Source organism: Agaricus bisporus (assembly GCF_000300575.1).
Source record: "Agaricus bisporus var. bisporus H97 unplaced genomic scaffold AGABI2scaffold_7, whole genome shotgun sequence".
Lineage (NCBI taxonomy): Eukaryota > Fungi > Basidiomycota > Agaricomycetes > Agaricales > Agaricaceae > Agaricus > Agaricus bisporus.
Genome location: NW_006267370.1, coordinates 249,323 through 276,978, shown reverse-complemented (window position 1 = coordinate 276,978; position 27,656 = coordinate 249,323). Strand labels below are relative to the sequence as shown.

At 45.9% G+C, this 27,656-nt stretch overlaps 8 protein-coding genes and 1 non-coding gene across 9 annotated transcripts; 2 read left to right on the top strand and 7 right to left on the bottom strand.

The window, feature by feature from the left end:
• Positions 1-407: 407 nt before the first annotated feature.
• On the bottom strand, positions 408-1,037 carry AGABI2DRAFT_119235 (hypothetical protein; the record flags this gene model as incomplete). Its single annotated transcript, XM_006462310.1, has 1 exon — positions 408-1,037. One exon carries the CDS (start codon positions 1,035-1,037, stop codon positions 408-410), a length of 630 nt encoding a protein of 209 aa, XP_006462373.1.
• A 1,593-nt stretch (positions 1,038-2,630) lies between these two features.
• Positions 2,631-3,287, bottom strand: AGABI2DRAFT_119234 (hypothetical protein; the record flags this gene model as incomplete). Its single annotated transcript, XM_006462309.1, has 1 exon — positions 2,631-3,287. One exon carries the CDS (start codon positions 3,285-3,287, stop codon positions 2,631-2,633), a length of 657 nt encoding a protein of 218 aa, XP_006462372.1.
• Positions 3,288-7,190: 3,903 nt separating this feature from the next.
• AGABI2DRAFT_186299 (hypothetical protein) lies at positions 7,191-12,258 on the top strand (the record flags this gene model as incomplete). Its single annotated transcript, XM_006462308.1, has 14 exons — positions 7,191-7,275; positions 10,127-10,193; positions 10,252-10,384; positions 10,442-10,516; positions 10,574-10,606; positions 10,659-10,731; positions 10,781-10,816; positions 10,899-11,316; positions 11,375-11,488; positions 11,540-11,631; positions 11,683-11,816; positions 11,868-12,000; positions 12,054-12,069; positions 12,122-12,258. The coding sequence occupies exons 1-14, from the start codon at positions 7,201-7,203 to the stop codon at positions 12,256-12,258; spliced, it is 1,536 nt and encodes a 511-aa protein (XP_006462371.1). The 5' UTR covers positions 7,191-7,200.
• Positions 12,259-12,726: 468 nt separating this feature from the next.
• AGABI2DRAFT_t66 lies at positions 12,727-12,800 on the bottom strand. The gene has a single exon. It is a non-coding gene; the product is annotated as a tRNA-Ile (tRNA).
• Positions 12,801-15,018: 2,218 nt separating this feature from the next.
• AGABI2DRAFT_119231 (hypothetical protein) lies at positions 15,019-15,885 on the bottom strand (the record flags this gene model as incomplete). Its single annotated transcript, XM_006462307.1, has 1 exon — positions 15,019-15,885. The coding sequence occupies one exon, from the start codon at positions 15,883-15,885 to the stop codon at positions 15,019-15,021; it is 867 nt and encodes a 288-aa protein (XP_006462370.1).
• Positions 15,886-16,053: 168 nt separating this feature from the next.
• On the bottom strand, positions 16,054-18,491 carry AGABI2DRAFT_186298 (hypothetical protein). Its single transcript, XM_006462306.1, has 9 exons — positions 18,380-18,491; positions 18,252-18,330; positions 18,100-18,204; positions 18,037-18,049; positions 17,912-17,986; positions 17,379-17,857; positions 17,250-17,325; positions 16,394-17,194; positions 16,054-16,326 (listed from the first exon to the last, which is right to left on the bottom strand). The coding sequence occupies exons 1-9, from the start codon at positions 18,478-18,480 to the stop codon at positions 16,118-16,120; spliced, it is 1,938 nt and encodes a 645-aa protein (XP_006462369.1). The 5' UTR covers positions 18,481-18,491; the 3' UTR covers positions 16,054-16,117.
• A 483-nt stretch (positions 18,492-18,974) lies between these two features.
• On the top strand, positions 18,975-19,647 carry AGABI2DRAFT_206633 (hypothetical protein). The gene is made up of 5 exons (XM_006462305.1): positions 18,975-19,164; positions 19,225-19,245; positions 19,305-19,361; positions 19,410-19,473; positions 19,522-19,647. The coding sequence occupies exons 1-5, from the start codon at positions 19,037-19,039 to the stop codon at positions 19,552-19,554; spliced, it is 303 nt and encodes a 100-aa protein (XP_006462368.1). The 5' UTR covers positions 18,975-19,036; the 3' UTR covers positions 19,555-19,647.
• A 314-nt stretch (positions 19,648-19,961) lies between these two features.
• Positions 19,962-21,052, bottom strand: AGABI2DRAFT_119229 (hypothetical protein; the record flags this gene model as incomplete). Its single annotated transcript, XM_006462304.1, has 5 exons — positions 19,962-20,009; positions 20,061-20,531; positions 20,587-20,735; positions 20,783-20,893; positions 20,941-21,052. The coding sequence occupies 5 exons, from the start codon at positions 21,050-21,052 to the stop codon at positions 19,962-19,964; spliced, it is 891 nt and encodes a 296-aa protein (XP_006462367.1).
• A 67-nt stretch (positions 21,053-21,119) lies between these two features.
• AGABI2DRAFT_72962 (acyl-CoA synthetase) lies at positions 21,120-23,934 on the bottom strand (the record flags this gene model as incomplete). The annotated part of the gene is made up of 20 exons (XM_006462303.1): positions 21,120-21,275; positions 21,327-21,430; positions 21,482-21,581; positions 21,637-21,648; positions 21,728-21,773; positions 21,826-21,849; positions 21,907-22,042; positions 22,098-22,163; positions 22,227-22,359; positions 22,417-22,450; positions 22,504-22,583; positions 22,649-22,672; positions 22,730-22,752; positions 22,807-22,821; positions 22,874-23,000; positions 23,068-23,389; positions 23,443-23,491; positions 23,541-23,567; positions 23,631-23,700; positions 23,773-23,934. 20 exons carry the CDS (start codon positions 23,932-23,934, stop codon positions 21,120-21,122), a joined length of 1,710 nt encoding a protein of 569 aa, XP_006462366.1.
• Positions 23,935-27,656: the final 3,722 nt, after the last annotated feature.

Here is a 27,656-nt window from a genome sequence, read left to right as displayed (position 1 = left end):
GCGATAAGTTCGATCAGTTTGCCACCAGCGTGCTGTTGTGTAATTTGTGTTTTCAACTATTCAATCATGCAAATAGCAGTAGGGGCGGGACTCAAGGCATAATAGAACTATAATAGAGCTTTGAAAGACCATATAAATTAGGTACGCCAGCCTCACGTAACTCGACCAACCGGTCATTGGCATGGACACATTTTGAAGTTATCTGAATCATCCGGTGATGAAGGTGATCGACCATAAATTCTGATAATTCCACAGTTCTAATGATTAAAAGCCGTTTGGAATACAAGTACACAAGCTGGGGTATCAACAACATTACAAGGGTCTACGAATATTGACACAACACCCAAAAACACGAAGACATTAGAGAGACAGCGTCCATAACATACGATGGAGAAATGTGAGATATGTCATTGTCTGAGCTGCATAACCCAGGTATCTGACCCTTTTGCTTTTTCAAGTCCGTTAAAGCGAAGTGTATTTTGCGGAAGAAAATCTACTCGTCTGAGCCCCTTACACCTCTCTTGTTCCCGGAATTCGGAAGGGGTGCGACGCTCCCACCGATCGTAATATGCCGAAGCGATTTCGTCTTGTTTCTCCCGAGACTCTCTCGCAAATTCTTCTTCTTTAGCCGGGGTTCTGAGATTGTTATATATCCCAACTAGGAGGTCGAAGACGGTGAGGTAATAATAATGTTCGGTAGATACGGTGATAGGCCAAGGAAGATGATTGGATTCAAGCGTGATGGAACGCGTTGGTGGTTCTGTCACTGACTCTTTCTGTAATTCCATGTTACAGATAGAGGTATTGTCCAGCGGGTGGACAGATACGTCGAAGTCAAAGATCGGGTTGACAAGAGTGTGATGCAAGCGATATGGAGTGGGTAACGCTGGGAGTTGACTGAAAGAAATGGAGGGAGATGACAGCGGAGAGGCTTCGTGAATATGGATGAGAGGTAGAGCATCCTGCAGACAGGCCTTGGTATCGGAAGCAGGGACAGCTTTCCTTTTAATGAGAATGTGAATACGTGGGCGGGTCATGGCGATGTATTAAAATGGTTACCGTTGAGGTTGGTATTTAAACGCGAACAACCACCTAAGGTAGGAAAAAAGCGGCGGTAAGCTACCGCAGGAGTATCGCCTCTGTCATGAGCATTAGATGAGCCTCGTGGCAGTGCACTTCCCTGTCACCATAGCATACGCCATGGTACTCATTATGAGGCACTGCTTTGCGCCCATTCTCGCCGGCGATTTTCCTGAGTCATGAGTGTGAGCGCTCAATATCATACCCCGTGCTCAATAGCAAGACATTAAACTGACCAGTCACCACGCACCACTAGACACTTATAACAGACACAATCATAGTCGCACAGGCGTAGGCCAGTGCACCCGGCCCAGGATGCTCCAGCTATGACATCTCATCAGTGGCCGGATAGCTTGATCTTGGAATACGAACCATACGAACCAGAATAGTGTACTTAGTCTGAGAAGTATAGAGACTTGTAGGACCTTGCTCGTGCGGAAGGCCGTGTCAGAGGATCCGCTGGCCTGGGAAATCTAACTACCAAATTTAGCTTGACCTACTGCTTATGTAACGTAGTTGCTAACTTCCAATGTTTATCATGTCTGTCTAATTTCCTAGTAGCCATGTCGCACGAAGACTCCATATAAAGACCGGGAGGTCGAGCATGATTGCGCAATCGGTATACCCAGGAAAGCCGTAGTAACACCTCACAGTCCGCTCCTGTTTCCATGGTTCTCAAATTCTACGGTACCAATATCATTCTTTTCGATATGCTGGCGTCGTCCTATACGAGAAAAAAGTTCAGTTCGAGTTGGTCAATGTCGACTTGGACAAGCATGAGCAAAAATCTTCCGAGACTTTGGCCAAACGGTATATTGTTATCGCAGAAGCAACAATTTAAGAATGTTTCGATCGTTCATCACGGGATTATCTTTGTGGCTCTCTGCACGGAAGGGAATTAATGCATCCGAAGTATAAAATCAAAGGTCTGCTCTGCTGTCCAGCTCGAAAGGGACTCAGATTCGGGACCGGGTTCAACTATCCCGGTCATTTGGCTTGTGATGTAGGATCGTCATCAAGCGGCAATCTACAGACTGGTACCATCAATTTCTGTGAGATCGTTCTTTGTGACTTATTTGTAGCGTCGCTCGCGGACCTACCCGAAGAACAGATGTCAGTCCACTTCCGCTTCATTCCAGCCTCTCTACAGAAGATGTTCAATGGACTCTAACAAAAGGATTGATCGGTTCATATAACGACATATATATCGCGGGGCGAAATATTGTAGCATCGGAAGTGGTTTGATACATGAAGTACTAGCAATTTACAGTTATTCCATATGAAGGGGTATCTACTATGTGATTTACAAATGACTATGCTGAATGCGCGACATAACACCAATGACCAGAAGAGAAAAAGAAAGAGCTAAGCGTGACAATACCCTGATACATATGAAGAAAAGTTACAGAATTGGGGATGAGATACAGATATGATGATAGGGATAATAATAGACCGTCCACCGTGGGGTGATACTTAGGCGATAATATAGGATGGCAATGACACCAATTGGCGGTGAGAGAGTGGTGGCGGAAGAGCGCAGCGGAAGTTCATCATCTGAAGTGTACGACCCACGGATCCGAGCCCTTCCCTATTTCAAGGCCGCCGAAGCGGAGTGCGGTATGTGGAAGAAAGTCCACTCGTCTCAGCCCTTTGAGCCTCTCCTGTTCACGTAACTCGGGCGGCGTGCGACGCTCCAGCCGATCATGAAATGCCACTGATATCTCGTCTTGTTTCCTTCGAGACTGCATATCAAATTCTGCTTTTGAAGCCCGAGTTCTGAGATTGTTGTAGATCCCGACCAGTACGTCGGAGGCCGTAAGGTAATAGCGCTCGGTAGAAATGGTTATGCGCCAAGGAAGGTGACGGGATTGAAGGGTGATATGACATATGGGGATCTCTGCCATTGATGAATTTAACTCTTTTTGTAGCTCAATATTGCTACAGATAGAGCGATGGTTCGATGGATGGATGGATACATCGAAGTCATAGGTCGGCTTCATGAGAGCGGGATGGAATTGAGATTTATTGAGAGAAGCGGAGGAGTTCGCCGTGGATGCTAATGATGCTGCGAAGGATGGCATCGACATGGAGGCATCCTGAGTAGGGACAAGGCATCGAGTATACTGAGGAGGGGTGATCGGGCCTAGACTGGCCTCGCTGGTGGAAGCGGGGGAAACGTCTACAGCGAAGCGAACACGTCTGTCCATGGCAATTACGGATTAGATGAGGCGGGAATTCTGAGGACACCATGGAAAGCGACTCTATTTAAAGGTGAAGACGATATTGAGTTATTGACTCAAAGGCACTCATCGGAGATAGTTCCAAAAATAGAGCAGTGCTGACCCGCCGTTTCTCACGTACTTACATTGAATAACGACACCGCCCAACTGCTGTTGAGTTTCCTTTCTCGAACGTATGAGCCTCGCGGCGGTACACGTCTATGTCATTGAATGACATACTCACTGCTCTCCACCTTGTGCTACGACCGTACTCATGCCGCCCGTGGTCTACGCCCCACTCAGATGCTCCCGTAACGACTCCGCAGACTACGGCCACTCGCAACACACCACGTATTCAATATCACAGGACGAACTTTTTATCTATCCACAAGACCGGGTCTCTGCCGTCCAGAAAACTTCTAAACTTTGGCCATTGTCCCAGCGCTCATTCGAGTGTCCAACTTCGATCAGCAACATAAGCTTAACAATTATAGAACTGTCAGAAAATCTCGACTCTTGTATGACATGCACCGCCGTGACAGTAGCGACATAATCCCTCTCTTGCGGGGCAGACAGGCGTGATTCAGTCAAAGTGTGGACTATCTACTCTGGGAAACTTCATATAGGCCATAACTCGCCATTTACTTCTGGAATCTACTCTGTCTACGTTTGTCGTCAAAGCGAATGGCCTTGATCAACCGAAAAACACAATCTATCACGTGTCAATCATCTCGGTTGCGTTACTGATATTGCTTAACGCTGGCACTAAGGCATCGAATCTATATTTGGAACTGCAATATACGATGCTCATAAACGCCTCTTCTTGAAAATGGATGAACGATTTGCATCGCACCAGGAATTACTCCGTTGCACGGCCTCGATTTATGGAGTAACCGGAGTATTTTGTTAATCGACGAAGCCAATAAGCGGGTATGGGACTTGTTCTCTCGTAGAAAAAGCCATGCGACCAGATACCGTACATCACAAGAACTAATTCAGTCGTTGGTATCAGCATACTATATTCATTGCATTATGGCATTAGAGGCTCCACTCTGTCGAATGATGTAACGTTAGCCGTATGTTGCATGTGTGTCTTCCTCTACAGATAACGACACTACCTACTCCTGGCATTCCGTCGGAACATACGCCAGCCTCCTCGGATGCAACATGACCCTGAGCGGTCCGGACACGCCACCGTCGGACTCTGACAAATTATTCGATATAACCTAAATCGGTCAAAAAAGTTTTTCTCCGCCTTCAATGGTTCTTCTACGATTGACAGTGGGGGGTGTGGCTGGGCGGTATCTCCCTTTGTTGTCGGCGTGGTCGCCATTTAGCTGATCTCATTATGCTTTTTGCACAGATCTCCCCCCGGTCCGGTCATGATCAATGATGAGGCTTCCTATAAATGTCAGTCGGGTAATGCGAACTTGGTTAAAAATCAGATCATGGGTGTACTTACAACTGGCAAATGCTTGGCCCTGCGTATGGTCCATGACGCAAGTTCCGAGTAAGTTTGCTGTGTCATCTAATACCCAGACAAGGTATTCACACCAAATTCTACTTGATGGATAACTTGACTAGATGGTGCTGACTTGGTGCAAAACAATCTAGATTTTCCCCCGTCCCGATGGGTTTGTTTTCTTCCCTCCATTCTCTTTTTTCCAATTGCATTACTGAGTGAGTTGTATTTATATGCGGCACATTGTACGTTAACGAAACGATTAAACAGGAATTGAATGACAGCTATCCTTCAATTGGTACTTCGGCAAAATGGTTGTTTCGATGCATACACACACACGCCTACATTTTAATTGGTTCAAGTGACGTTTCATTAGGGAGCCGAGTACGTTAAAGAAAGATAAGGGATTGCATGTGAGGACGAGGTGAATTGGGCCGTTGGGGCTCACACTTCGAAGTCTTAGGCGGTAAGAACGAAGGGGATGTAGTCGGGTCGCCCCCCAAATGCATATCTCTGACTACCTGTATCATAAATCCGTTCTGTAGAGTTCAGGTGAGAGAACTTGAAATGCGTGTGGGGTGGATTCAGAGCTAGAGAGGAGGCAAACGTCAGCAGGAATAAATAGAAATATTGAATAGAGAACCTATTTCCGTCGTGCAGGTATGCGAACTGAATATTTCACACGGTCTGCCATCCAAAGAATCGCACCACGCAGCATTCGCGCCGTGTTCTATAATTCAAGTTCGCGCATTCAATACTTGTGGAAAAATGGTCATCGTTCAAAAGCCAAATTCCCTCAGACAGAAGGTTCTTACATTAGGAGATACGTCCTCCTGAATACATCAGTACTCAATATGAGTCATTTCTACTCGGCCACTGTAAGGTCATGAGATTGCCCAATTTTGTGACATTCCAACCTCGATAGCCTTTTCTTCACTGGCTGCGGAGTCAAAAGCTTGTTTCAAGCGGACAGTATTCTTCGTCACTGGCCTTATGTGCTGTTTCGGGGGTTCTGGCAACCCTGTGACTTTCGCTGTGATACTTAAAACTTTCTCTTTTTTCTTTTGTTTTTGTTTTTGTTTTTGAATTTTCGCTACACTCCAAGTTCAGGGCAGCTAAGAGAGTGTAGCAGTAGGAAATCGGGTGCTGGATGAACTTCTTTTGTTCCACGTATTTCAAACTTCAACAACTTGATATAGTTGAATTCGGCATCACTAAGTACATCTTGACCGGAAACAAATAAATCTCGAGCCCTGACCACAAATCAATGCGATTGTTTCATACTGCGAGGAAGATGTTATGAGCTTCCCTTTTCCTCTTCTGCAAATGGAATATGTCTTGTTTGGGACCGGCTTGAGACAGTAGTTCATAGACAGTGTGTGAGGCATCGCCCACCCCACGGCTGGTAAACCGGTTATAATTATTTGTAGGTATGACAAGAGCATAGTAGATTAGGCGGATAATGGAACCAGCCTGGTGACTGCTCCTGGTAGTGCCTGCAGCATTGAAAGTTAGACCGTATCGACCGTATATGTGGGTGCCTTCAACTCATTTTTTTTCCTTTACCGCTAGTAACCATTCCGAGATGCGAGGGCTCCGCATCAGAGTTGTGGAGACCCAAGAAGCTGTTCTTCGCTTGGTTGAAACGTTGACGACTTAGATTGCGTAGAAACCCTCTCTGACTTTGAAGCGAGCTTCCTTGGCAATGGTGACAGATCTCGTTCACACGGGTGCTCGGGGTGGAATTTTAATAGAGCCAGAGCGTTCAAGTCGGTCGTGTCGGAGTCGAAGATAGCACTGCAGGTTACCTTGAGATATAACCTGTGCAGCTGCGTCCAAGGTCGCTTGAATGGGAGGGTTACTCAATCTGTAGGAGTTATTTTACTGGCATCCACTGGAGTGCGCTTATTGGAGGAATATCAGACTCGGAGTCTTATAAAGTTGCCAATATTCAGTTGAGAGAAAAGTCGCTAGGTGTCGAGAACAAAAGTCGATCCCCACGTAGCTCATCAGATGGTTCAAGGACGAAACATTGTCTTTTATTTTTCTTGAAAAAAGCTGGATTGATGACGTGACGCTCGAACATAGTCCATGGTACACTATACTGAGATGAACTAGTAGATGGAGGTTGAATAAACGAGGATAGGCGGAATGAGAATTAACGGACAGATGAGGCTTCTGGTACGTAAGATTTGGCAGGTCGGATCAGGGACCGTCACAATGGTCTGGCGCCGGCATTGTGACTTATCCGGTTACTTATAGGCGAGTAGTTTTTTTCCTGCCTGTATCATGCGTTCCACACTCCTGGAATAGATGGGTATAGAGTGGTTGTACCGCAAAAACTGTTTTCCCGAGCTTCTAACCTTCGATAACCATCGAGTGTCAGCAATGGAACGAACAAAGTCGCATGGACCACACAATAACGAAAGAAAGCAAGCCATGACCGAGGTGAAGATCGATATTGAACATGTACCAGTCGCAAATGATCCGCGCCAATGGTCACCTCTCAAGAAAGTAAGTCTATTGAGTTTTTCTTCTCAAGACAGAATGAAATGTATACCGCACAGACAACAGTGCTGGTGTTAATTTCGTCTGCGTCGATGATCGTCGGAATAGTCAGCGCCATTCAAAATCGTTCGTGCTTTCCATGACACGTCTTACCAGTTGTTAACCACACTTCCGCGTTTTACAGCCGCTGTGCAGGCAATGGAGCAAGATCTTCCTGCGACCAGCGACCAGTTCAGTCTGAGTATTTCATTATTTGCTCTCGTACAAGGTATCACGCCCATTGCGTGGAGTGCCATAAGTGAGATTAAAGGAAGAAAGGCGCGAATTTTCCTCTCGACGTCTTCATGAAGATCAATATCTCACGGCACGAAATAGCTCGTCTACCTCCTTTCTCTGGTCCTTGTTATTGTGGCCTCCATCGTAATAGCAGTGAGCCCTTCCATCGGGCTGTAAGTAATAATGTTTTCTACAGTGAACATTTCTGATATTGTTTGCGAGGACAGTGTAATAGGTTTTCGATGTGTTCAAGCAATGGGGTTCGCATGTTTCGTGTTCTACACACAAGATTTGGCTCACTGATCAACCTACTATCAAGTACAAGTGCTTTCCTAGCGATTGGGGCTGCCACTCTTGCCGATATATATGAGCCACATGAACGGGGGACAAAGGTTAGCCTATAAACGTTCATTATTTTATGGATGACATTTCAGGGCCTGATCTGTTGTTAGATGGGTATATACTATACTGCGCCCCTCCTTGGCCCAGTAAGCTTGCAGCCTTATCGCTTTGATTGAAAGTCATCTGTCTAACATATCTACCAGTCGCTTGGTCCCATCCTCGGAGGTGGCCTAACGTCTGGCTTCGGCTGGAGAGCCATCTTTTGGTTTTGCACCATCGTCGGCGGTGTCTGTTTAGTCGCGTTCTTTTTTCTTTTCAATGATACCTTCAGGAAGGAAAGAAGTTTGACATATCAAGCCATTTTGAAACGACGGCTACAGGAGAGATGTGAGAAGCTACAGCAGGATCCGGAATCGAAGAAAGAGGACGTTCCCGCCGATGCGACGAGCAACTGGATCGACGCAGATGAACTAGGAGAAGTCAGAATCACGCTTCGAGACGTCAGTCCGTTCAAACCTATCTATCTTGTCCTTCGTCGTTGGAACAACGTGGCCATCCTCATTGTGACTGGTAAGGTAATAGCCCAAATGGGCCATGGTTGTCGGACTCCTTCATGCTTGACGTCTTTTTAGGTGTCATGATGGGGTGGCAGTTTTTGATATCATACACTATCGCGCGAACATTAACTTCAAAATATCATTATGATGCTTGGAAGGTTGGATTCACATCCCTAGCTTATGGAATTGGTGAATACTCGCGCTCTCGACCTTTTTATGCGAATGGTATAACCGGGCAACTTGGGCACTTTTTTAGGATGTCTATTTGGCAGTGTCATAGGGGGAAGATTGTCAGACCATATGTTGCGCAGGATGAAGGCGAAGAATGCGGGTGAGATTCAACCGGAGGTTGGTCTTTGTCCTCGGATCATCCGCTGTTTAGCGCAGTATTGACTCGGTCACCGGATCATGCAATAGATTCGTTTGAAGAGTACCGTGTACAGTGCCTTCATTTTCCCCATATTCGTAGTGGCAGCAGGCTGGGTGACACAGGCCCATGTACATATTGCCGCTGTCGTCGTAATGCTCTTCGGAGGGGGTTTTTTCTCCGTGTATGTCCAGCGGATCTTCATTATTTGCTTGTTCTGGAAACTGAATGAATTAACACGTCACTCAGAGTTATGTATAGCAGTATGCTCGCATACATTGTAGACGCTAATGCTGGAAGGTCGTCCAGTGCGGTGGCTACCAATAGCGTATTTCGCGGTATATTTGCGTTCATTAGTACTGAAACGGCGGTTCCGATGCAGGTATGACATCCCCCTTCTTCAAGAACTTAATGCTTATCTTGTACCTCAGGATCACTTGGGCGATGGTAAGCTTTATCCGCAATGGCGGTGCTGATTGTGTGCCGCATTTGATACATTTGCTTAGGCTGGATGTACACAATCTGGGGCGGAATTGTTTTTCTCTCTGGATTACTTTGCATTTGGACGTCTTACAAGGGAGCTGAGTGGAGACAAAGGGCAGAAGAACGAGAACGCACTTCGATTGAGCGCACATAAACGGCGTATGGAACCGTCTCTTAAGGGATGCTGTCGAAATCGACCAGGCTCGAGGTCTACTTACTCATAGAGACAAGTAATTGTTTGATCCAACTTGGTCTGCTCTAGGATGAAAGTGCTCACTCAGTTAAATGAGGCTGTAATTCTTTTTCCGGATCATCGGCGATTAGCTCCGTCGGACACAACGGCCCATCAATGCATCAACGCCTGTTCCGGTGTAATAGAAGCCGGCGGCAGCGACTTTAGTAATCGGCGACAATTACATATGCTATTTTCGACTATTTTGCTTAAAGCCGACCGCGGCGACAACATGACTCGCCAAATTCACGGCTCAAGTTCCGTAATAAAAACGCGTTGCGCTGAGGGCTCTAATATTCACCCCAAATACTCCGGGATCCAGGTATCCTTCGTACTCTCCTCATAACACTTACCCAAGGAAACAACCTACCGTCACGAAGATGAATATGACCTTAAGTGACGCAGAGAAAACCACCGAAATACCTCAAAATAGCCCCTCAGATCGGCGAGACTCTATCGACACCGCAGAAACTGCAGTGGACATAGAACATGTTCCAGTTCAAGACGATCCCCGTAGTTGGTCGTGGTTACGAAAGGTAATTGTCGAAACTCGACTTCTGCCTCGCATGTTGAGCACTCAAATCGATCCAAATGTTCTAGCATTTCAGTTTATTTCTGATATCGGGGGCCGCAATGATTGCTGGTTTCGCCGGTACGATTCAGAACCGTAAGGAGCCGCCGTGCGTGGAAGTGCTGTGAGATATTGATATATGTATCATGTTTAGCCGCCGTCGCAGATATGGAAGAACAACTACCTGCAACAAGCGAGCAGTTCAGTCTGAGCATATCCTTATACATTCTCGTCCAGGGGCTTATGCCGCTGGTGTGGTGTGCCATAAGTGAGATAAAAGGCAGAAAAGTACGCTTTTCTTCCAGTTTATTTAGGACCGACTCGAACTGATTTTCTGCACTTTAGATGATATACCTGGTCTCATTGGCGGGCTCTCTTGTTTCTTCCATCGCTGTGGCGGTTAGTAGACGTATTGAGTTGTGAGGGCATTCTGCTTTTTCTTGTTTTTGTGTTACCGATTCTGATACTCATCCCAGGGTTATAGCCTTTCGTTCAATCCAGGCCGCAGGGTACGATGTACCACGATGATTGAGCGTGTTTTTCCTGAGCTGAGCCATATAGATTGAGTGCCGTGATTTCCATTGGGGCGGCGACCCTTGCTGATATGTTCGAACCTGCTGAACGGGGAACAAAGGCATGTCTTTTGTTCTCATGATGAGTAATCCCGCTAACATGCCCAGTAGATGGGAGTTTATTATATGGCGCCTTTACTTGGTCCGGTGAGCATATATTCGATATTTTCGGCCGAAGTTGAAGAGTGATCCGACTGTGGCCCCTGACTTTGTGGCACATGTTATATAGGCACTCGGACCCATCATTGGTGGCGCGCTAACATCAGGCCTGGGCTGGAGGTCGATTTTCTGGTTTTTGACCATCGTTGCTGGCGCGATATGGATGGCCTTCCTATTATTTTTCCGTGATACATTCAGAAAGGAAAGAAGTCTAACGTATCAGACTGTTCTCAAGCAACATGCCATTGCTCGGGCAAAAAATGATATTGGTCACGAGGCTGCCCTGCCGCGCACCCCCGCACCCGCAAGCACTCACAATGTACATGGAGATGTAGAAAAGGGTAAAGAAGCAATGGGTAAAGAAGACGCTGATGCTCTCGCCGTTCCAGCCGCTCAAATTGAGTTGACATTGAGAGATGTCAACCCAATTTCACCTCTCCTGGCCGTGGTACGGCGCATAAACAATTTGCTTATCTTGACCGCATCCGGTAAAATACCATGATTCCCTGCGGCTTATTCGTGATTTTCTAACTTGCGCAAATGAAGGTCTCATGTATGCACTTACCTACATGATCAACTACACGGGAGCACGAACACTCAGCAATGACTATCATTACGATGCGTTGATGATTGGCGTAATAACCATTGCATATGGTTTAGGTATGCTTTCCTACTTTCGCAAGGATTCATGCTCATTGCTACAAATAACAGGGTGTGTGGCAGGCAGTATCTTGGGAGGCCGCTGGTCTGACTATAAATTATCCCAACTGAAAAAGGCTAACGGAGGAATAGGTTATCCCGAGGTATGTCCGCCTTCTTGAACATGTCATTGGATATTCAGGGGCGAGAAACAGATGAGACTGAAAAGTACCACAATCGGTTTGATAATATTCCCTCCGAGTGTCGTCGGGTTCGGTTGGGCATGTAGAGAACATACCCATGTTGCCGTTCTCTGCGTACTGCTGTTCGTTGCCGGTTTTTTCACTATGCGAGTATACATGATCTTCCACCACTCTTATCTTATTTATGAATTGATTAGATGGGTATATTCAAGCACATTAGCTTATGTTGTCGATGCTAATAAGGGTAGATCTGCAACTGCCGTTGCGACTAACTCTGCATTCCGCGGCACGCTTGCTTTTATCGCGACCGAGATCGCTGTACCTATGCAGGTGTGTTGCACCTTCTAAATATATAATGAGTTTTGACTCACGCGACTTTATAGGATGGCATTGGAGATGGTAAGTGTTAGAGTGATATCTCCTGTATTCGCGACATTCTCAGATTCATTAGGCTGGCTATACACTTTCTGGGGGTTCCTCATGGCTCTGAGTGGTTTATTAATACTGCTCGTGTCGTGGAAAGGCAGGGATTGGAGGATACGCGCTGAAGAGCGTGAAGCAAAAGCGACTGGTATGGAATCTCACTGATAGTTTTGCTATTGTATTGGATCTCAGAATGCTTCATTTCTTCGTGCATTATTGTTGATTGTTCATACTTTGATTTGCATCATGCTGCTGGACCATAGCGAAATACCTAGTGAACTATTGTATATCCAGATATTCTGCTCAATTAATTAATGAAAGCATGAATTACGTTTTGACTTGTGAAATGAACGACTATCTTAAGTGGATCTGCTATGCATCTTCTAGGTTTCAGCTCTCGAATTCGGCATGGTACATATGATATATCACAGTAAGAGATCATTTGGCATAACAACATCTGTATGCCCGAAAATAGGTCAGTTAGACATCAAGAATTGATGCATGATGTCGGATGTTGATGCTCCAACAAGAAGTCAGGAAGGAAAAAAGTAGAAAACTGAGTATCAGTGGCACATGATATGAAGCGGATGGATGAGGAGAACATTGAACAACAAAAGATGATCAACTGCATCATGGCCAACGTGGGGATCGAACCCAAGACCTTCGCGTTATTAGCACGACGCTCTAACCAACTGAGCTAGTCGGCCCACGCCTCGTGGCATAGTTAGCCATAAGTCTGACGCCCGAAGCACCATTGGTCGACAATAAATTACCAGAAGCAGCAGTCCATAGCAGAGAGAGAACTCCATCGTTAGTATCTAATTGGTGAAAACATGAAAATTAGGGGGGTGAAGAAGCGTTCACTCGAATGGAAAGATGGTGACATGTTGAAACTTTCTGTAGTCCAGCCGCCGTTGATGGGTACCAGAACACTGCGCCGCCGGGATGTGTTGGGCAATAAGCGATAGCATGAATGGAGGAGGCTCTATACCCGCACCTCTGGGCGGTGACTGACTTTTTGAAACGCAGCCCATGTTTCGTGGTACTAATTTTTCACGCCCACTGAATTCACTTTCGTGATACCTTAGCGATTGTATGTAGACGATAGCACGCGAAGAATTTAGAGATACCGTACCGAAGAGAAATTTCTTGAAACCGTGATTGAATCAGACATATCGCAGATGCTAATTATAATTGATGGATGTGCTGTCCAATGTTGCGCGGCGGGGTATTATGTGGGTTTCGACTTTTAAGATTAGACGTCATTCTAGTACCATCATCTCAAAGATAGTACCAAGATAACGAAAGATAATTCTGCACGAAAGACGCGACAGTCTAAGACTGGCATATAGAGCAACAATGTTCAGATGAACTCACCGTGTGCTCCCGAACCTGCCAGCCCACATAGGCCCATTGAACTAGTGAGCGAGATAACGAGATGATTGAGGCGGTGCTATTAGTTTAGACAAACAATGCTATCATAGTTGACGTTGATGCGGCTGATATAACGCAGCGGATGGTTTGGGGTAAAGCCACATTCAAAACCCGTCATCTTCTTAGATTTTCTTGGGACCACCGCACACATGGCGCCAGTGGCTAGTGGCATACGAGTTCCGGCGATCTGAGGAACTGGCTCCACAAAATGGTCAACTTCATTACGTAGATGAAAAGCAAGACGGCTCACCATCAGTAGGTAAAGATGGCATAAGCAATAGACGATGAAGAGATAACGGGGCCGGAACTCACGCACAATTCAAAGCTTGAGTTTAAAAAAGATTACGGCGAAGGTGAGGTAAACAATTGAGAAAACTGAATTGACAAAGTATCTTTTCATACTCAATAGATTTCGCAATTCCATTAGCGCCATGATCCAAATGCGGCTCCTTTTGGGGATTCTAGTTCAGTCTGCGTGGCTGGGTCAAGTTCTTGGCAGTAAGGTAACAGACAAAAATGAAAGTGAAATGCTGAGCGCTGAAGCTTAAGAGCCGTCAAAGTTCAAAACCATGGTCCGGAATGAAAAGTCTTTAGTAGATTCCAAAGAGGTAAAAAGAAAAAAAAATTAGAGTTTGGTCAAGTGCCCTCGCCTCCTGCGGTAAAGTGCAAGTTTTGGGTTTAGCGTTCTTGCCACGAAATCACGTCACTGAAGTCAGCTGTCGTTTTCTGTTCCATCAGTCTAGTCCAGGAGCCGCCCATGATGTCAACCCTAGATTTCACTTAGAATTTCGACACTTATTTTTATCAGCCGAGTTGGTCGAAAAAAAAAAAACAGGGATCGTTGACTTGTTATCAAGAATGTGTTTGAAGTCCTGGAAAGACGTGGAATCAGTCATTTGATAGACGTGTGTCAGCTCCACGGGCCCCAGTTGTGATCCATTGCAGTGCAGTGGTAGCTAACTAGATGGGATAAGTCCGGTATTGTGCAAAGATTTTCCAAAGGAACAGTTACAATAAAAACTTGTATCTCGGTTACTTCCTTCTCCAATCTCCATATACATCGCAGGAAGGATGAAAACGTGGCTTTACTTTAGTGCGGCGGGTGGGGCAGGAAAATAGTGTAGAGACGTCAAGATGCTAACGAACTGGGTTCAGAAAAAAATTTCGAAACACCGATTCGGAGAGACGTGGGGACGACAAGGTATCAAGTGATAGATAACAATGTAACAATGAGGAATCAATGATGCCGTAAGCGGATTAAAGTTATTTTGGCGCTGAGTCGAAGTTATGTAGTAAAATGCTGGGTGAATTCGTGCCTAAGGTAGAAATACACATTGCGTCTAGAAGTACAAGAAGAAGAAAAAACAGAAGTCTGGGTATTTTAGTGAAATCAAAAAAAGAGAAAAAAATCAATACATGATGATGAGGGTATGCAGTATAGAAGTTGTCGTATTAGAAGAAACAAGTCGGAAAGAATTTGAAAGGGGGGTTTTAGTGCAGTTCCTGACATGCCGGTACAGACACAATCGTATCCGGTCGTGCAACATTCCAAAGACATTTCCCCAAACGACTACGTTGACACCAAACGTCCCGTTCACTAAACCCTCTCTCACAATGAACAACGCGTAAATGTTTATCAATCCCTTGTAACCCTTTAGCCAATTCCTCAGGTGAAGCTGCAGTCGTCGTTCGCTGCCATGACGTCGTCACAACGACACTTTCCAAACTCTCTAGATCACTAAGCCTTCCTACATGTTTTGTAAGAGAGTCGCGGTAGATATGGGATGCGAATGAGAGATGTTTGAGAGAAGTGAGTTCGTTGGTTGGAAAGTCGGGTGGAAGACCCTCGAATTGACGAATATGTGTGATTTGTGAGCAGAGGCGTGTGGCGTGTGGCGTACTCATGAGATCCTCCCAAGGACTCCATACCGTCATCATAGTCAACTCCTGTAGTGACGTGTGGTTGAAAGTAGGCATCGAGGTAATGGACATCAGGAGTTTACTTTGACATGCCAGAGACACTAAATTAGTGCAAGCACGAGCAATAGTTACTTCTGACTTGTTGGCGGAGGGGGTCCAGAGGTGGTAAACAAAAGAGGCTGCGGCGGGGTAGCGATGTAATAGATCCGCAAAGGAATCGATTGCCCGACTCGAAAAGAGATGAACGGGGACATAGCGTAGACATACAAGGCGTAATGCCTGGTACCAGTCGCGTGAAAGAAGCAGCCAGTTGCGATAGTCCAGTTGCGAATGAGCAGACGCCAGCTTTGCGATCTCGAGAACGAGTTCGTTGGGTAGTGCCCAAGCGCCGGCGTACTGTTTGGTAGTAGTACATGGAATTAGTGTTGAGGAGGACATTGTGGTAGAAAGTGACATGCGAATAGGCGGATTAGGAGTAATGAACCCGATACTTATACTTCCCCGCAGTGTCTATTAATAGACAAGGAAAGTAAGCGAGCCCGAGCCATGCGGCATCTCTTCCCGGCTTATGAAAATCCATCTCTGACCTGATTGCTTCTCTCCGTGCTGTATCCTTCTCTCCGCGCTACATCAGTTCTATTCCAATCTACGGCTCCTACTACACCAACTCTCACGCACAGAGTTTATCCGCAATCTCTTCAATCAGCCCTCGCACTTCCCGCTTCTTCACTCCTCCATCACCCTCCCAACCGTTGCCTTGACCAAGTTTGGCCTTGAGTGTTCCCCGTGCTTGCAAAATCTCCAACAAGGGTTTCAACTGTTCATCATAGAACGGTGACAGTCGAATCAACAGCCCCAGCGCCGCCGCTAGGCGATGGACTGTGTCCCGTGGTTTGATTTTTAAGAAACATATACCCACATGGAAAAAACGCAAATGACAGCTCACCAACTTCTTCGTTACTAGTCTCCCGACCGAAGGCTTCAAGAATAGCACTGACAAGTTCAACCTGCCATTCGTCATCTTCCACGACAGCATTAGTCCCTTGAACCCCCTTCCCCGCCTCTATCCTACTATTCTGAAGCCAAGCTCCGATATTAAACGCCAGGCTAGCAGCCGCAGTCCTCACAGACCCATCATCATGCAACAAACTCGCAACAATAAACGAGGTCATCATCGGCTTGACAGCACCATCTGTCAGAATTCTCCGAGCCAACATAGGGCTCGAGAACGAATTACACAGCAATCTCAGCACAGTCAGGATGAAATTTCTTGCCCCCTTGGAAGATCTAGACTGCAATGTGTCAATGGCCTTTGGAAGGACAACTCCGATAGGACCTCCAGATGGGGTTGTTGATGGGGCCGCAGCCCAATTAGCCGTAGATGGATCAAGGAACGCGAGCCGCCAAATGTCAACCAAGGGGAAAAGCACTTCCGCAGAGAGCGCATTAGCGAGAGCTGACGTCGCCTGGCTCCATGTCGCTAGCATGGCTGCCGTATTTGAAATCACCGGCACTGAATTCGTGTTTTTTGGCGAACCAATTGACTTGAGGTATGGAACAAAACCCTTTGAAATGACATTCTTGATTTGGTCTGGGGTAGGATTGGCTGTGGCGGGCCACGATGCTTCGTCGACGGAGGCGAATAGCTTGGAGACCACTGTATCAATCGGAGGCTGCTGAGAAAACAAAATCGGTTTAAGAGAGAGTTTCTGGAGTATCGGAAGGCTAAGTCGGGTGTGGGGATGCGCTATGGGGAAATGTCAAGCCACGCTGGATAATCATCGAACCAAGGTACTACTCACGAGGATAGGTTTCGTAGATAAGTAGGTCGATTTGTGTCCTGAGCTCCGCTGCATCCGCGCCCTTTAGTTCGGCTTTCTATGATGATAATTATTGACCGTTTTGTAAGTTGACCAGAGAAAACCACACACTTTTTTACCATCTTGGAAGAAATAGAATGTAGGGGTACTCCGGATGTTCCATTCCGCTGCGATGCTCCTGCCAAGACCAACACCAATATCAATCTTGGCGAACGCGACTCCTTGGCGGCCATCACGTAAACTCTTCTCCTCGGCCAGTCTCTCGTAAATAGGTTCAATCATTCGGCAAGGAGGACAAGTTTGACTGGTAAAGAATGCCGCGGCCGCTCGGTGAGATTTGAGAAATGAATTTAAGGATGCGGGATTAGTGATGACATGCATTGGAGCGGATATTGAGGATATTCCAGGGGAAGTGGAGGGAGTTGTTGTTGGAGCCTGTGCTTGATCGGCCACTGATTGAAGGAGAGACGCTGCGGCTGGGGAGGTGGGAGCGACAGGTGCTTGGCCTGGGACTGGAGGCCTAAACATGGCATCTATGGTTGGACGAAGAGCGGCTCCGAAAGGCGTGGACAAAAAGTCACTAGGAAGATCTATCCATGATCGATCAAACAAAGTTCCTAGAACTGAAAAAAAGACGCGCGTACCTTTGATGAAGGTGGGTATTGATCCTCCAGTAAGAAAGCCTACGACGTCATTGGTAAACGAATTGCAGTTAAAATCTGTATTCGGATGAGCACGAATGAAAGACGGCGTGATGATAGAAATTGACCTAGGAGATGGTACTATAGCGTTCTAGTCAGTTGAGTTCGTGATCAAAGAAGGGATGGCGTACTTTATCCGCGGTATAATGAACTCTAATATCTTCTAAATATTCATCAAACGTCTCCTCGTCAATGGCGGTTTCGCCCATGTCGATGATTTGCATCGGTTGGCCATGCTATCAAACGGTCAGTGGGGTTCGTGATGAAATACAAAGAGGCTCACATGGGATTGGCCTGGCCTTGTGATAGTAATACCTTGTCCATAAAAGATCTCTTTCCCAAAGACCACAACAGAAGTATGCCTACATCATGCTCAGTACCGTTCTAAACCAAGGACAGATTCGCAAATACCAGATGCCGTTTATCTGCCGTCCGGTAAGTTGTTGAGAGAGAGCACTTGCCATTCCACGGCTGAGATCGTAGACATACAGCTTGACTTGCGTAGTCGACATTGTGGTTCGTCTGCAATCGTCATCGTTAATTGCAATTGATGTGCATCATTTCTCAATTACGCGTCAGTGCTGCACGTGATTCAGTCCTGTTGAGCAAACGTCCTCCCGAGCTTGATTGCCTTATGTCCATGATCCGGACAATTGACCAAAAAGTTTTCCTCTTGTGCTTCCATGTTCCGAGGCCTTTCCTTACTCCGCGATTGCACGGACGACGTCTTGAAAATCCGAGCGAAGCTGTTGCTTAGCTTTGTCAACTCAGTCAGCCTATCCATGATTCGCAATCATCACCTTAGTCCGAACCCTCTCGTAAACAAAAAAAACAACATAGCCGTTCTGTGCTTCATCATCAGCGTTCAATAACCTTTTCGACCTGGGCCTGGGCCTCCTTGGGGAACCTTGGCACTGCCAAAATGACATTACACCGTTACACGTGATTTATTCGCCTTAACCATGCACAGGATTTCTGACAATACATCCCTATCTCGGCGGGTCACGTCAGATTAATCGATAAACCTTGACTCTCTCTCTCTCTTCTTCCTTTGTTCCATCTTCCTAAATGTTAGTCAAAGTCTCTCTCCACGGACACGCCCTTGCGGAATCCGACAAAACCATCGTAATCGAGGGTAACCATTATTTTCCTCCGGATTCCATTCATAAGAGCAGGTTTCATGAATCCAAGACTCAGTAAGCAACAACGCCGCCGCTTACTTGTCTGATCATTTTGGAAATAACTCTTGTAAATAGTACAACTTGTCCTTGGAAAGGGTATGCACCTGTGATGTTTTATTTTCGCTAATAAGAATCTCATTCAAGTTGTTTTACAGAAAAGCAAGTTATTATAACGCTAAAGTTGATGGTGAAGAAGTTAGTGATATAGCTTGGTAAGTCCATCCTATACTCTAACCACCATGTTCTAAACGAATCCACAGGTATTACCCCTCCACAATCACGGACGAAGCCAAACCTATCGAGAATTACGTCGCTTTCTACAAGGTAAAAAAAAAAGTGTTTCTGTTAAACATGATTAACATTATTTGATAGAACAAAGTCAGTATACAAGAATATAGATCTTAGTGGGCACGAAAACAAACCTGTATAATGGGACTTGTATGAACAACTACATGTTTTTTCTCCGATTTATCTACATTTATGCGACCCTTATCATCCATATCGCCCGGCTAACCATCTTAGCAAAAAGTCACTCAAAAACTCCGAGCCGTGCCTGTCCCCATGCCACATTCCCAAAAAAAAAACCGAGCCTTTCAAGGTCAGGGCAGCCGGTTTCTCGAGTGGGGTTCGTTTGGGCAAAAAGTGGGGGGGCCGAACAATCACTGAATCATCATCGACAAGCTTGTTTGACACGTTACGACTTTTGTATATTTCGGCAGTGGGTAACTCTAGAGTAGGTAAAGGATTGCAATCTAGTGTACAGTTGAGAAGTTCCATAAGGTCAATGATAAGGATATTGGGGAAAAGGGTATTTAAAAGTCGTCTTGAGTGTCATACTCGTCATCATCCGTGATACCATACTGGCACCAATGTGAGTATATGGAATTCATATCAAGAAATAATAAAATCACCTCTGCTTTCCACCGCCTCATTGAACGACGCGTCGATTGGAGCAATAGATCGCCTGTTCCATCCTTGTCTTCCCCGAAACCGGTTTGTTCACATAAAAGACAACATGCACGAGCAAGCGCCCTTTCCTTTTGAGCAATCGAACGAGCAAGTTTAAGGGTCTTCCCCCCTTCCGCTTTTAATCTTCGAAGAGCAAGTTCCATAACTCTATCATACTTTCCAAGAGTCTCTTCAGCTCTACGAACGGTGATTTCCGCGCGTAAATCCGTTGATGGGTCTTTGGCTTCTTCAGCAAGTGTCATGGTGGCAGGGTATATTGGGTGTTCCTCTGAGTCTCGGTAGGACCATCCATCGTGATGGTTGTCTACGTCGGATATGAAGCTGTCGATGGTTCGATAGAGGATAGCGAATGTGACGCGACCGAGGCCTGGGACACGTCGGCGCGTGCCTGGTATCTTGGCATTCAAGAGGTTCTAAGAAGAGAAATTAGGTTGCGATAACTCACTAGTAGAGGGGGGTTCGACGCACCTCGATACCTGTCACGGCAAAGTCGAGTTCTTCTAGCCACTGTAAATATAACTCGGTCATGATGATCTGGCGGCTCTTGTCTGCTCGTCTCTTCACGTTGATTTTACCAGTATGAAGCAATTTCTGGACGGATTGCACCAAGACTTTGCCTGGCAGAGAATTGAGTAGGGTCGTGGGTGAGACTAAACACGCTTACCACATGGCAGGGCGCGAATCTCGTCAATGGTCAATGGGTCCGTTTCCTCGCGACAACGACACAAAGCATCATAGAGGTCAAAGGTGTGTTTCCGCAAAGGTGCTCTGATGGCTGTCGGGGGTGAACAGCGGTGAGAGTGGGCAAAACAACAAACATACTGCGGCTGGGACTCGGTGTATTCTCGCTGGGGCAGGGCGAGGCTGTGTTTCTGCGCAGGCGTTTTGCCGGTGTCGCAAGCTGGTCGGTGTCGCCGCTCAGCGCACGCTTCATGGCTCACAACATTCCCACGCTCACCGCCACTTATTATACGCGTCAGTCACATGATCATTCACTACTACTACAGCTTTGCCTTGATCTCCCTCTGCTTCATCGCTCTCGCCCGCTCGCGCAGAACCCGTCGCAACAGTTTTCCACTTGGCGAAACAGGTACTACATCGACAAACTCGACTCCCCCAGCAAGATGTTTGTACGCCACCTTGTTCTCGGCAACATGCTTAGAAACAACTCAGCCTCATCGCTTAGTATGTCCAGCGAGCTTACTTACCTTCATAATGGAAGCCTTGATAGCATCTGCTTCTCTGGGGTCTTCTTCAATCCGCTTGGCCGCGTCTACTCTTAATGCCACGAACGCCATGGGAACCTCACCACCTGGCCCACGTCAAACGTCAATCCTATCCTGAACAACAACACAACACTTACTGTATTCATCAGGGACACCGACTACGCAAGTACTGTCCACGTCTTTATGCTCCAAAATGCAACCTTCCAATTCTGCTGGAGCGACTTGGAACCCTTTCACCTAGACAGACGATAAGAAAGCTCGTTAACTAGGTTGAGTAGCACTTTGTTTTCACCTTCATAATTTCCTGTGCCAATCAAAAGTTAGCCCTATAATTTATTGCGGCCGGATATACTGTGCACCTTTAGGCGATCGAGAATAAAGACTTCCCCATCTGGTCTTATTTTGGCTTCATCACCAGTCCGAACCCACCTACTCGTCCAATATAAACCCAAGTTATATAGATTAGAAAATAAGAGCGCACCCATCTACAAATGTTTCTCTAGTCCTGTAAGTACAAAAACTGAGCTTTTAAAGCGTAAGATGGAACCAACGGATCACTCACGCTTCTTCGTTATTCAAGTAACCCAACGCATTCGACGGACTGAATATCCAGAGTTCACCAGGTTCATCATACCCAGCCAACGTCCCATCTGGTTTAATAATCCTCGCAATCGTTCCTGGCAATAACGTTCCACTACCTTTGGACCAAATAAACATTCGCTATAAGAGCTGACTTTTTGCTCATCAACTTACCGCCAGATACACCCCGTTTTCTATCTAACGACCACATTGTACTTGCAGTACACGTCTCCGTCATTCCTATTTTTCGGCACAAGTCAGTTTTTTTTTTGTTTATAAAAACGAACTCATTTCTCAACTAACCATAGGCCTGTCCTATGTGTGCATCTGGTAGCATATGGAATAATTGTTGATTCAATTCGTGAGATAGAGGTGCTGCCCCACTCATGATCATCCGAACCGATTTTCTTATATCATAGTTCTTCACCGCTGGATGCTAATTCGAATGCTTTTCTCAGAACCCTATCAGTTGTGGATATTTATTAGCGCGAACCTTGCAAAGGAGGACAACCATGGGCGGTACGATACTACCATCCATAAATTAGACTTCGAAACTTTTTCATGTTGAGGGTGGACGTACAGTAAATGGCTGATTTTGTATCGGACAATACTCTCTAGCATTTGTACGAAATTGAATTTAGGAACGACCACCAATGACATCTGAAAAAAAAAAATTCGAAAAATTGTCTCAATACGAAACTTTGGGTTCATAAAATAAGGCTTACTCCGCTGAATAACAAACAGTGTAACTGTGTGATGCGAACAATTTAGCCGTAGCCATAATTCATTTTCAAAGTTCCACTTACATTTATGACAAGACCATAGATATCTACAAAGTCGTAAGGTCCAAGTAGCCAAAAAAAAACCTGGTTAATAGACGTACGATAAAAAGGTAGAACTGAATGATTCTGTCAGTCACGTCCATATTCTATAGTTTTTTTAACGCTAACCTGCAAGGGCAACATCACCAGGTCTATATCGACGATCTTCAAATGCGCAATACTCTTCATGTACGCGATTATGGACTACGATTTGTATGACGTTTGCGATAGGAGAATAATGAGGTATCGCCACTGCCTAAAATAAGTGAGAATTCAATCAGCGTTCCTTTGAATCCAAGTCCACTAAAGTGAACTAGACGCACTTTTGGTCGTCCAGTGGTACCGGAAGAGAAACTCAAGAAAGCTAATTTTGTCTTTCCTTCGCCGGGTTTTAATTTTCGTTCTTGAAAAGTAGTAGGTGCATGTGTACGACCAAATTGGATAACATCTTCAATGGAAGTGTTCTTTGTTTGAATCTTTGAAGTGGAAGTGTTGAATATGAGGAGTCTTTCAGGTGATAGGCCATATTGTCGTGAAGCGGTTTCGGCGACAGAGAGTACGTCAGGATGAGCGATTAAGATAGTTGCTTTTGTGGCTTGAAGTTGATAAAGTAATTCATTTTCAGCGTAATCCGGGTTTGCTCCACTATTATAAGTAAATTATTTCCATCATCAAGCTAGCTGAGATTTTGGACTCACGATATTATTGCTCCGAGTTGATGAACAGCCCAAATGGCAACCGGATAATCTGTACTAACAATTGTCAGTGGTACTACGGTAGCGCTGGGTTTGCTTACCAATGTGATTCCGACTGAAGAGAAGAACTAGAGGTTACCAAATGGAAAAATCGTCAAAAATGGACGTTGATCATTTGGATATTTTCTCACCGACATCGTCTTCACCAACATTGTACTTGTATCTCAGAGCCTTGGCAAGACAAGAAGTACGTTCACGCAGCTATACATACGATATTCAAGTAAGTCTCTTTCATGATCCGGTGACAATCACAGAACTTCGGCGGGTATTCACCTCTTCCTTCCCTATACTTCTCCCCGTCGCATCCTCAATCAACCAAGGAGTTCCAGGCTTCTCTTTCGGTCTCACAGCATGCACGTGGTCGAAAACGAATTGTCCAATGGTCAGGTCATCGGGAATATGCGGAAGTTGAGGCTTCAGTGGTTGGAATTCCATTCTGTCTTTCGGGCACACAGGTGTGGTACGGGTATCAGGGGGAAGGTTCGGAAGGTGTTGCAACGTTGTCCCGGGAACTTTATATATACGACAAAGCTAAGTTACGGAATTCATTGGCTATACTGAATTGATAGCATATGCTGAATGTCCCGCGTGATCAGCTCGTAGTCTTAATATAGCAGGTGGAATACAGCCATGTGAAGATGGCAAAGCCGGAACCTGCAGTCGTGCTTAGTGTTACTACGCCACATTCTCTGGCTAGCCTTTATCTTCATAATTTCGATTGACATGGATCTGGAACATGCTTCTTATCTTCACGAGCACGCTGGCGTAATATCCTTCTCAAGAGCTTACCACTGCCGTTCCTCTAGGAAATTAAAATGAACATCGCTTGCCGACTCCAGAAAAACAAAAACATACCGGCAGCGTGTCAATGAACTGAACACCGCCCGTGAGATGTTTATAACGTGCTTTCTTCTCAGCAATATACTGGGCGTACCCAGTCAATCAACCACGAACGAATAAACAAAGAAGGGAGCAAAACTCTCACATGCTGGATACTTTCACTGATATCTGATGCCATCTGTGGACCTTCCAAACTTCTCTTTTTCGCATCGGCAGACAACACCACATAAGCTAAAGGAACCTCCCCGCTGCGTTCATCTTCTACCCCGACCACACAACAATCAATAATGTCGGGATGCCCTAATAAAGAGCCTTCGAGCTCTGCTGGTGCTACCTGGAATCCTCTTACTTTGATGAATTCCTGAGAGATTGTTTCTCTCAGTGTGGGGAGTTTTGAGTGGGAATTGATTTCACCTTGATACGATCCAGTACATACACTTCCTGGTCTGGCGTGACGATAACCTGATCTCCTGTACGTACCCATCTATACCAAATTAATCGAGTTTTTGAAGGCATAGACAACACTTACCCATCGATAAAGGTTTCTTGTGTACTATGATTTAATAAATTAGCCCCATAGATCAAAAAGAAAGTGAAAACGAAACGCACGCTGATGCATTACCCCAATATCCAAGGGCTGCAGCAGGACTTTTTAAGAGGAGCTCTCCAGGTTCATCAGGGTCTGACGGCGTTCCATCAGGACGTACAACTCGAGCTTCAGTCCCGGGAAGCAAACGTCCGCCACCTTGATTACATCAAATGAGCTTACTGACGGCCATGTGTAAAGAGATCACGCATCATACTTCCGAGAGGACCTTGCTGCTGGTCCGCTGATAACATGGCCGCAACAGCAGTCAGCTCAGTCGTTCCTGAAAGTTTGTATTAGAAACCCGGCATGCTCATCTGGCCAAACTTCGCACCATAAATTTGACCAGTTCGGAGCGTTGGAAAAATCGTATGGAGATCTTTCTGCACGTCTGGTGACAATGGGGCAGCACCTGCGGTCCACTGAATATCGATCACTTTGAAATCAAACGACTGGAAATTGTACCCGTTGCAATATGCTTCAAGGACTTAAGATCATAATTATCAAGGTGAGGATACTAATGACAGATTCTCAGAATGTGAAGTAAAGAATTACGGAATCAACTCACTTTTGATAGGGCCACGGCCTGCGGGGGAACAAGTCTGGCTGATTGTGAGCAACATCTGCGTGGTTAAAAGTGCCTGAGCTTACAATAAGTGTGACACCTTGTGTCTGGCAACGGTATCGAGCATGTCGAGTAAATCATACTTGGGCATAACGATTAATTTCAACTAGTAATATAAGGGGGAAGCGAGAATGACGACATATAGAAAAACAGATACTTGTAACTCACTGAACGGAATAGCATAAAATGAATCTAAACTGGACGGGTTAATGTGAGATTTGAATGGGTAAAGGAGTAACAAACAGATATCACAAAGCCGGCAACGTCTGGTCCATGGAGCAGTCAATTTCAAATCATAGAACCACAGGGGATGAACCAAAAATACGCACGAAAAAATGGAAGGACTAAAATGAAATATAAGTTCCACATCGAGAAAATGAGCCAGGGGGTTTTCCTGACCTCCGATAACAGAATCACCTGGACCATAATGCGAGCCGCGAGAATTGCTGCTCTGGGCTGCCATTTGGACCACATTCGCAATCACTCCATAATGAGATATCGCAACGGCCTAGAGAAGAATATAATGAATATCATATCATTGCAACATCTCACCAAAATGATACATAGAACATGTACTCACCTTCGGGGTCCCTGTTGTCCCTGAAGACCATGCCAATAGCGCCACTCTGTGTTTCGCTTCCCCGCGTTGGAAAGTCTGCTCCGTGAAGCAACATGGAATATTCGACCCCTTGGCGATCAGATCTGGTACCATCCCGCGAGGTGGCAGGGGAGTAGATTTAGATTTGGGTAGATTACCAACGGCATACCCGGGCTTATCCAATAGTATTATGCGGTCATCAGGGAGTTCGCAGACACGCGCGGCATGTAAGGAGACGTCGAGGACGGTAGAGTGGACAATCATGAAGGTAACATTAGCTGTCCGAAGCTGATGGCATAGCTCGTCGGCAGTAAACTGCGGGTTGGAGCAACTGGTTGAAAACGATTAGGAGATTGACTAAACCTATGAGAAGCTCAAACAACGAACGTTATAATTCCTCCGAGGCGATGTATCGACCATGCTACCAAAGGGTAATCTGGATGCCACACTAAGCAGGAACCTCCTTGAATGAATCCATGGCTTACCAATAGTGTTCGGACTCAGAATCATCACTGAGTAGAAAAGAAAGGGTCAAATTAATCCGGTATCAAACACCTTGAGTGCCTTTACCTCTATCATCTTTGCCTAGAAATAGATAGTCTTAAGTGAGAATAATAAGATGTGCGGATGCAGGATACCTATGTTATAATCGGAACGCAATGCATTGGCTAGACCAAACGTATAACGTCGTAGCTAGAAACATCTTTTAGCGAACAAGGAATAATTTCTAAAGCCAATCACAGGAACGTCTCCACCTCACCTGTGCGAGGTTTAATGTCTTTCCGGTCCGACTCTCCACAAGACAAGGTAAATCGTCGTCTATGGGTGGTCTCACTTCATGCTGACAATAAAGCATGAACTGAGCAACGCTCATGTCATCTGGTATGTGAGGTAGTTGAGAAATTTTGCTGGTATACAAGTCCGTCATAGCGGCAGCAACGAATTGCACTGGGAAAGCGGAAAGCTTGAAGGTTAGAAGCAGAAGAAACGGATGAGGCGGGAGCCTGTAGTATTCACTTCCATCCTGTTATCGGCATGATATAAAAGGCCACTCGGCTTTACGAATGTCGGAGCTACGAAGATGTCCATCTGGTGGTCAAATGGCAATTATAGATGAAAATGGAGATAGATTTCAGCTAGGCAGTCAGATCCCCGGTGTTGTCCCTGAACAACCGCGACTCGGCCGGGAATGAGGGTGAGAGTGATCCAGCCGGAAGACCAGTGAGTGGGAAGTTCTGTCCCAGTAGAAGGCCGACGATGCTGTATTTCGGCTGCGGCCGCCAGCAACTCTTTTAGCCCTCCTGGCGATCACATACCGGCACATTGTAGGGTCGCCTATATCCAGTGAGCTGGAATATGTAACCCTTCGGCGTACAAAAAGGCGGCCGAAGTTCCCTGATCCCCGGTGTTCTCCCTGACCAGCTGGAATGCGCCCAGGTATGATAGAGGTCCTGATGCAGTAGATAAAAACATAAGTGAGAAAGTGCCTGACTCTTTTCGGTCATGTC